General features: G+C 40.0%; 1 protein-coding gene across 5 annotated transcripts in view; it reads right to left on the bottom strand.

The window, feature by feature from the left end:
• ACSL4 (acyl-CoA synthetase long chain family member 4) overlaps nt 1-9,448 on the bottom strand; it is a 47,478-nt gene continuing 38,030 nt past the window's right edge. For all 5 annotated transcript variants that reach the window (XM_081179313.1, XM_081179316.1, XM_081179315.1 and 2 more), the window contains exons 13-16: nt 8,896-9,087; nt 8,253-8,367; nt 6,464-6,621; nt 1-3,882 (exon numbers count right to left, since the gene is read on the bottom strand). In XM_081179313.1, the coding sequence (XP_081035439.1) occupies nt 3,725-3,882; nt 6,464-6,621; nt 8,253-8,367; nt 8,896-9,087 (623 nt within the window). In that variant the 3' untranslated portion in view covers nt 1-3,724. The remainder of the gene's footprint in view (nt 3,883-6,463; nt 6,622-8,252; nt 8,368-8,895; nt 9,088-9,448) is intronic.

Raw genomic sequence — 9,448 nt, 5'->3', positions numbered from 1 at the left:
TGCAACTCAACTGACAAATTTATTGATGTCTACTCTCACTTCCCAGCTATCCCAGTATCAATTTAGGAAGATTTTAGGGCTTATTTCATACTTTTTCCAGTGACAAAAAGGAGCCTTCCAATCAGCGACTGACCTGGTTTGTGCAACATAGTAAGCCAAACAAGTTTCGCAAGACTACGTAAATGTGCAGCCTCCTGCAGAGAAGCATGTGGCTGCTTTGTTCCCATCTACTCTTTTCTATATAGGCCAAGCTAAGCCAAGGCTTGGCTTAGTGTGTTGTCCCAACTGGGGGACTTGTATTTAAGCTCTTGCGGTAACAGCAAGCTATACCCAAGAACAACCCTGACTTTAGCTTGTGGTTAGTGAGAGAACTTAAACATCAATTCAGCTGACATGGTAAAACCAAATCTTGGTTTAGTTTGGCACAGCAGGAAAAGGTACTTTGCTAAAGCTTGGCTTACTGTTTCATGCAAATCATAGCCTTAGAGGCACTGGATACAGGGGGGCCTCTATTTGTAGTACCATCACCTGGGCTCTGCCTACTTCAGATTCCCTAAAAGGAAAAAAAACCCACACTCTTGTTTATCTCTGCAGTTTCTTGCTAAAGCCCTAGAATATTTTTCATTCCAAGACAAAGATATGAAAACGTAGGCGGTATCTAAAAATTATGTAACAGTCCATCTGTAGCTGCTGGGAAAGTGTATTGGTATGCAGGGATTCAAATTATGGAGGTTAGAAAACTGAAAACAAATGAGTTCCACAGAATGTGTTCCCTCACTAGTTTGTCTATAGTAATTACATAGGATGTAAGCTGCAGGGGCTGCATAACCTAGTTAAGGCTATATTCACTTGCCTGCAGGTAAGTTCCATTGAACTCAATGGGACTTACTCCTGGATAGAAATGTAAAGGATTGTGCTGTAAATGTATTTTATGGAATAGAAAGTCATGTGAATCTTATATGGACTTGACTTTTAAAAAAACCAAAAACAACTATGATGAGTCTTAAGCTGTGGAAGAAAACTGCGAGACTTTCACAGTGGGAACTTTTAAAAATATATCTTCATGAATACCAAAAATGAGGTTAGTCAATAAAGGCCACATTAACACCAGAGCAAAGAGACTATATAGGTCAGAGATATACTCAGTGCATTCTAAACAAACACCACAAGCTGCTGTTAAGATTTAAAAGCACACAACAGCTATTAACTCCATACATTTGTTGTTTAAAGATTTGTCGTATTTGACGAAATCAATATAGCAAATTTGTGTCTAAGAAAGAGCAATTTTTATCACATACTGAATATAGTAGACTTCAACAATGAGCTCAGGGGAGGGGATCCCTAATCAATAGGGGAAGGATTTCCTGTTTATGTAAACAAGTGTATGTGTTTAGTGAGGAACTACCAAGAGGCGTTTTTCTGGTCCCAATGTAGGACTCGTCATACATTAGCAGCCCTCAGATTGGACTCGACAAGTTCAATTGGCAGTGTGCTGGTTTGATGGGAGAAGGATGGTTGAAAAATTGTCTAAACTATCCTTGTGCCTCAAAAATTAAAATTGGTCCTTAAAGACAGAACAGCTAGTTCTAGCCAGAACAATGGCTCAATAGGTTTGACAATAACTGAAACTGGTGGTTTGTTGTTGCTCTGAAGGTTGACTGACCCACACATACACTTCATAGAAGGAAATCTTGCCCAAATCTTGAGTACAGGAACAACATTTCATACAAAAATCCCTTCATCATTTAGAAACAATACTGGATTGTTTTCTTTTGACCATAATATACACACTTAAATATTATGAATAAAAGAAATCTATCTTATAAATATTTTTAGAGCCAAGTCAAAGTATGACACATTGCAATCAAGGGTCACAGCTGTACAAAACTGGAAGCAATGTATAAAAAGGTATTAAGAAAAAAGTGCAAAATAGAACAGCATCAAGAATTGCCACATCTTACAGCATTTCTAATTCAAGTGTGAACTGCTAGCAAGGATATAAAAGTCCAGAGCACGAACTCAAGGGGGTGGGAAAAAGTAAGAGACAGCTGAATGCAGTACACAAAACACAAAATACAGGAGAGTTGCTGCCTTACTCTCTTCTCAACACACCAAGAATTCCAGTTTTTAAACAAACGTTTTCACAAAACAGAAGTTTTAAATACAGTATTTTCCCTTTAAACACATCCTCGAACAAAAACTTCCAAAGACCAAATTCATCACTCACAAATACAAAATTAAGCTTTTACATATGACTTGTGTGGTGTATTAAAAGAAATAGAAATGCCCTTTCAGAGGGAAAAAAATAACATAAAAACCCATAGGACTTAATTTCTGGTGTTGATGTGCTTGGAAGAGCAGGCAGAGATCCCAATTCACCATGCTTGGTAAGTAAAAGTGTATGCTTAAGAAAACAGAGACTACTGTAGCCATCAAACTTGCTTAGTCCCATTGATTTTAAAGGGAGTGTGCTAATAATCTGAAAACTTATGGATGCTGCGTTATCATTGGAAGTCAGCGTAGTGTTGGAGGTGGTAAAGATCACAAACTTGTCATCATTTAGAAAAGGATTTTTAGATCCTTTGGTGTTTGAATAGGGGGAGTCTCCTTGTGATAGTATAGGACACAACCCTTAAGGAGCAGATAGGATGCATCTGAATATAGATTACAGATCAGCTCTGAAGTGTACTTGTTTCCCTTTTAGACACTAAAAACACTGAAAAACTGGCAAGCGGAATATCTCACCAGTAGTGCATTCTTTGCCCCGTCCACATTAAATTTATGAACCGAATGATGTGGTCTGTGATCAATAAAGGGCAGAAGCTAGTTTTACAGTTATTCAGTGTAGGGTAAAATGAAACTGGGTCTTTAATACCATAAAAAGTACCACAGGTGTCTCTTCTTCCAGAGTATTTCCACACAGCTAAAGTGTGCTTTTTAGGAGCCTAAACTATGGCCAACTGCACTCAATGTGTATTCACTTAACTATCAAAAAAACCCCCACAGTACCCTGTGGTAACATTTCTGTTCCAAAAAAAATCTGATCAGTTACATTTTAATGAACTAAATTGCTGTGTGTTTACCAAACACATGCATGGTGCAAAGCAGATGCATGCTAGGATCATTGTGGATCTGTTTTTGGCTGTGTGAAAGTAGCATTCAAGAGAGAAACATCTCTTTCTGTCTTTTAGCTCTACATAATGACAGTCAAATTAAAAGAAACTACTTTCTCTACCAAAGGACCTGAGATTGCAGATTTATAAGCAGCACTCTGGAAAGTATAAGCTTCATTCTGCTTACTCTTTCTTCAGTTTTTCCATATACAACACATAAATTAAATACAAGCTTGTTTTTTCCTCCACTTGAAAATCATCATAGTGAAATTATTAAAGATGATTTAATTCCTTATGAGTAAGGGAAGCCAGAATATAGAAAGATAAAAACAATGGTTTACCCAGTGAGGGAGTTTCATATGGACACAACCATTCTTTACTGGGAGTGATCAAATGGAACTACGGCAGTGGGTCAGTCATTTGGACAGCATCTTGAAAGTACAGTTCAGGAAGCCAGTATTGTTCTTTCTTGAAAATGAAGTGTAGCTTTCATCCATTTCACAAAATGCCACTTCTCCATTTATAATTATAGCCAGCGTTTGGGGAATGACATTTGTTGCTTTGTTTTAGAAGGAATCCTGCACAACATCTTGACTCCCGATGTCTGGAGATTATTTACCGCCATACATTCGCTCAATGTCGTTGAGGTAATGATTCTTCAGCTCTTTCCTTTTCAATTTGAAAGCATCTGTGACTAGCCCAGTCTCTGGAGTCCAGGGCTCTGGGCTTAACCGCACTTTGACTGGTATTTCAAATCTTTCAAGTTTCACTGCAGGATCAATTTGGGAGAGTGAAAAATGGAGATTAGGAAACATGACAGTGGTTTAATACTCAACTGATATGTGCTCATGAACATGGCCTGCACAAAATATTCAACTGTGTGAAGTCTAGTAAAGAGAGAGCTTTTACTACCTAGATTAACACAGGAAACAACACTGATTTTCAAGCTTCAGGGAACTCTTACCACAGATGTTTGTTCATCACTGCTCTCCTGAATGTCTGCCATGGAAACCTCATGCATTGAAGCAGATTCTGCATTTTCAGGTCATGTCTGTTGGGCTTTACTCACATGTGACTAAGAATATGTCCAAGACATTCCTGCAGCTGCACATTGCAGTAGGTTTCTTTTTTTTTTAAGTGAACATCACTCATTGCTGCTAATTTCACTGAAGAACCCCTCACCGATAATCTTCCAAGGAGCACCAGGGAACTGACTAGACTATGTGAATTTTAGTTTATTAATTTTTTTAAAATGTAAATATGCATATTGGTTACTCAATACAGAAACCTCCAAAGCATTTTGTTTACAGTGGTACCTCTGGATGCAAACGGGATCCGTTCCGGAGCCCTGTTCGCATCCAGAGCAGAACGCAACCCATGTCTGCGCGTGTCGCGATTCGCCGCCTCTACGCATGACATCATTTTGAGCATCTGCGCGAGTGGCAAAACCCGGAAGTAACGTGTTCCATTACTTCCGGGTCGCAGCAGAGCACAACCCGAAAATGCTCAACCTGAAGCTACTTTAACCCGAGGTATGACTGTACTTCCAAGGTTTTGCCCAGGGCCAGCGGATCAGATCAAATTATGCCAATCCTTAGACATCTTAACTGGTTGCTAATTTGTTTACAGGATCAATTCAAGGTCATATAGAAAAGTATGGTATAAATTAATTTAAGAAAGCAGATCTTCATGTGCTGCTTTTCTGAAGTGTGAGCAGGAATGTAACTCAATAAGTATATTTAATTTTAAATTATCATTGTAATATAACAAGACATTTAAACAAATTTTGAAATAAAATTAAGGCTACTGATTTTGCCAGAATGTAATAAACATTAATTTCGGTGTGTTGTGCTTCTTCAAGTAAGAATTCCAGTTTTGGCTTACAATGAATTAAACTGGGACTTCTGGAAAGCAATTGGTTAACAACTTGTTTGTATTGCTGTAGGAACAAGCAAGCTATGATGAGTTAACTGCCAACATGGAAGAAATTAATTTAAAAGCTCCTGTTTAAAATGTACCAGTTTTTGTTAAGAAAGTACTTATTAAAAGACTGCCTGTTCCATATGAACATACTAATTTTGTTATTCTGTGGGTAGGAATGGTCATACTGTTCTTTCATTACATTTCATTGTTTTTTTTTGTCAACGCATTACTGTATAAACTGGTGTTTTAAACTATTTTCTCTACTGTTTATAGTATGTTAATATAAACTTGAATTGGTAACTGCTGTGATAATTTTGCTAAAAATATGAGGCAAAATAAATGAATTGAATTAAATAAAGCCTAAATGTTTTGCGGGTGTTTTGGTTTTTTTAAAGAAAGAAAATGGTGTACGTATAGCCACTAGATGGCAGGAGAGTAATGAATTAGGATGTTCCCAAGGGCTATCTGTATCCCAAGAAGCAATTCTGCTTTTTCTACCCTTACACAGCCCAGTTAACTTTAACTGACCGTTCCCCACCCCCGGTAATCAATATATTTAAATCTATTGAATAGTTATGGCATATCCAGTCACTACATTTTGAGAGAGAACCCAGGTGAGGGTCCATTTTTGCCTTTATTCCTAATGCTTTCGGGTTTTAATCAGATCCCATTTCCTAAAACTCTTAATTTGAATTCTCTTTGCAGTACAGTTCTTGCTATGCCCACAACACATTCAGCTATGCTGCAGTGCTCGAGTACTAGGCTTACACTGCTTGGCACAGTTCATAGGATTAAATACCACGCAGCAAGTTTCAAGTAAAAGGAAGCACAGCAATGTTGCAAGTAAGCTGTGTATTCAGCATGCATCCAGGAGCTGGAATCTTGGGAATGGAAAGGATGGCAGTCCTGGACAGCTGGATACAGAATTCCCATGGGCTATTCCGGTACAACTTCTTTTAAAATGAAAGGGAGGAGGAGAAAATTGGATCCCTAAAAGGCAGCATTTCAATCAGAGTCACACAATATCCCCCACTTTCTATGGCAAGTAACCAAAAAGTGTTTGTCCAGACCTTTTCTCACCTGCCACCCAAAGAAACAGAACCAGCATGGAAACAAGAGGAAAATGTCACTATGTTTGGGGAAAACAGGTTTCTAGGGGTGTATTTTAAAAATAAACCCAAAATGAAGGCATGACTGACACCCCAAGCATGAGTGGGGTTAGGCAATAAGGCTATATATGGCCTGGGGTGAGAGGCAGTGGCATGGAAGAGTCTTGAGGGCCAGTTAGAAAGCTTGTGGGGCTCAATGTGGCGCTTGCGCCAAAGAGGGTCCTCCACTCCTGCTATAGTCTCATCATTTTGTTGGCAGGTCTGACTTTTGTATCATTACAACAGTATTCTGATATCCAGAAATAGCTGTTTGCTTACTTTTGTTAGCCATCTGCTTAATCTCTTTCAGGACTTCAGATTCCATTGTTGGATTGTTACAGATGTCCACCCAGCTGCCAGTTGCACCTTTCTGTTCAGCAAGAGCAGTTAATTTCTTCTGATTAGGAACCACAAAACTGATGACGTAAGACTGGTCACTAGAAAAGAATGCAAGAGAAATTCATTCAGGACCCATAATCATACTTTTTTGCTTGCAAAAAACATATGCTCCTATGTGCTTTAGCTAGAAAAGTACTCCAATCCTTCAAATCTGTAGTGTGGGTTGTATCCAAGACTAGTCCTTCTCAGAGTAGACACACTGAAATTAATGGCAACAACTAAAAGGTTCATTAATTTCAATAGGTCAGCTCTAAGTAAAATTTAGTTGGATATAAACCACTGGAGACAACTCATTTATCACAACGTTTGATTAATAGTCTTGAAAAGAAAAAAAGGAGCGCATGTAAGATTCAACACAATTCCAACACAGAAGTGTTAGTAAGAACATAAAGGGAAATACAGCCCCATGTTTTTCTACTACTTATAGGAAAAGTCTGTTGCTGTTAATTATCTCATTTCTATATAAAGACTAAAGATGAAGAAAAAGAGGGTTGCTTTTTTACTTGTAAAATGCTGGAGACATTCAGGTGCTACCTGTTTGGAATACAGCAATTCTTTCCAGAGCTATGAGAGAGTTAACAGCTGCTGTTTCTCTGTGCCAACTTAATGTACCTGTAACCTGAGCTAGGGAAAGGCATGTGTGTCAGCTCCAAACCTGTTGAAGCAGCCCTGTGTCTAATTTCCACTCCTGCAATTCTATAGTCATGCAAGAAAGCCTTTAGATAGTAAAGAACAAGGCTCATTTTAATTAAATATGCTACAGTGGTACCTCGCAAGACGAACGCCTCGCAAGACGGAAAACCCGCTAGACGAAAGGGTTTTCCATTTTGGAGGCGCTTCGCAAGACGAATTTCCCTATGGGCTTGCTTCGCAAGACGACAGCCCATAGGGAAATATCCGGGACAGCGGGGAAGCGCAGCGCGTCTTCCCCACTGTCCTCGGACCTCCTCCGAAGCCGGGCGGTGGGGCGGGAACGCCTCCTCCCGCCGCCGCCGGGCTTCGGAACGCTGCTCCGAAGCCGGGCGGCGGGGCGGGAACACCTTCTGAAGGCGGGCGGGGGGCGAAAGTCTTTGCTCCCCCCTGCCTGCCTGTCCCGGAGGGCTTTTGAAGGCAGGCGGGGGGAGCAAAGACTTTCGCCCCCCGCCCGCCTTCAGAAGAGGTCCAGGACCTCTTCTGAAGGCTGGCGGGGGGCAAAAGTCTTTGTCCCCCCTGCCTGCCTTCCCAGGGGCTTTTAAATCGCCCCGGACAGCGGAGAAGTCCTCCGCTGTCCCGGGGCGATTTTAAAATGCCGCCCGCCAGCATTTTAAGATCGCCCGGACAGGGGAGAAGTCCTCCGCTGTCCCGGGTTTTTTTAAAATGCTGGGGGTGGGAAGAAAAGCCCTTGTCCCCCCCCCCCAGCCTTCAGAAGAGGTCCGGGGACAGACTGTCCCCGGACCTGGTCTGAAAGCGGTTTCCCTAGGAACGCATTAATTGATTTTCAATGCATTCCTATGGGAAACCGTGCATCGCAAGACGAAAAACTCGCAAGACGAAGAGACTTGCGGAACGAATTAATTTCGTCTTGCGAGGCACCACTGTACTTTGCTTTTCAAAGTAATTTGGGTTTTTTAAAAGCCTCCCAGAGACCAGCAAATCAAATTTATGAGCACACAAATTCATACAAACCTACCTTTTGGCATAAGCACATATATTGTCAATAAGTGGACAGTTTTTCAGAGCTGCCTCAACTTTGCCCAGCGATACATATTCTCCTGCCTGCAACTTCACCAAATCTTTTTTGCGATCTGGGGAAATAATTGGGTGAAATGGTGCTTTAGAGAGCATGCAATTTGATCCTATACATCTTTACTCAGAACTATGTCCTACTGTATTTGTGAAGCAAACACCCAGATAAATGTTTCCATTTACACCATGTGTTAGGAGAAAGCTCAATATACAATCAGATGTTTCATTTTGTTATTCAAAGTGACAAGGGATTTGCCTTTGCAACAGGGACTCTACTATGAGTTCGATGCCAAAGTAAAAAATGTATACATAAAATTTAAAGTCAAGATTAAAAGAATTTCTGTTAAGATGTACGGCAAGACAGAATTTGTTTAGGGCTCTAATATAGCACACTCCTGTATAACAGGAAGACATAATACAATGGGTGACTGAAATCCAACCAAATCATATTCAGAGTAGATTCACTGAAATAAATGGAAGCTATTTAAGTCCACTGATTTCTACAGATCTTCTCCAGTATAACACACATTAGATATTAAATGTTTAAGTATCAAACTTCAGTCCAATCAGAGAAAAAGATAACGCACCTATGATTTGCAGACAGCCATCAGGATGAAACTCTCCAATGTCTCCAGTGCAAAACCATTGTTGACCATTTTCATCAACAATGAAATCTTCTGCTGTTTTCTCTTCATTTTTGAAGTATCCCTTTGAGACATTAGGTCCACCAATTATAATCTCTCCCCTAGGGTTTGGTTGGTCTCTGTTCGTATAGCCTCCTGAAAAAGTAATATAAAATAATTAGCAAGAACAATTATAGTTCTTGCTTTCCTGCAATCAATGAGAAATAAAGCAAAGCAGCTATAAAGCAGGCTATAAAAATAAGCAGTAAAGCTATATAAAAATAAAATGCTGTACTGAAGAAGTGAACATCAATGATTAACTGTATCAAGATACCAGATTCACAGGGACAACAAAATGCCACCCTTTATTAGGAATGACCAATGCCTACAATGCTCCCCCCCCCCTTTTAATGCCAAGCCAATTGAGCCTGTTACATGACAGGCATGAAGATGACACCAACTCTGGCCTATGCATGGTTACTCAGAATTAAGGACCCCCCCAAAAAAAAAAAAATTA

The sequence above is a fragment of the Podarcis bocagei genome (genome assembly GCF_964188305.1).
Source record: "Podarcis bocagei genome assembly, chromosome: Z".
Taxonomy (NCBI): Eukaryota; Metazoa; Chordata; class Lepidosauria; order Squamata; family Lacertidae; genus Podarcis; species Podarcis bocagei.
This window is presented reverse-complemented; position numbering and strand designations above follow the sequence as displayed.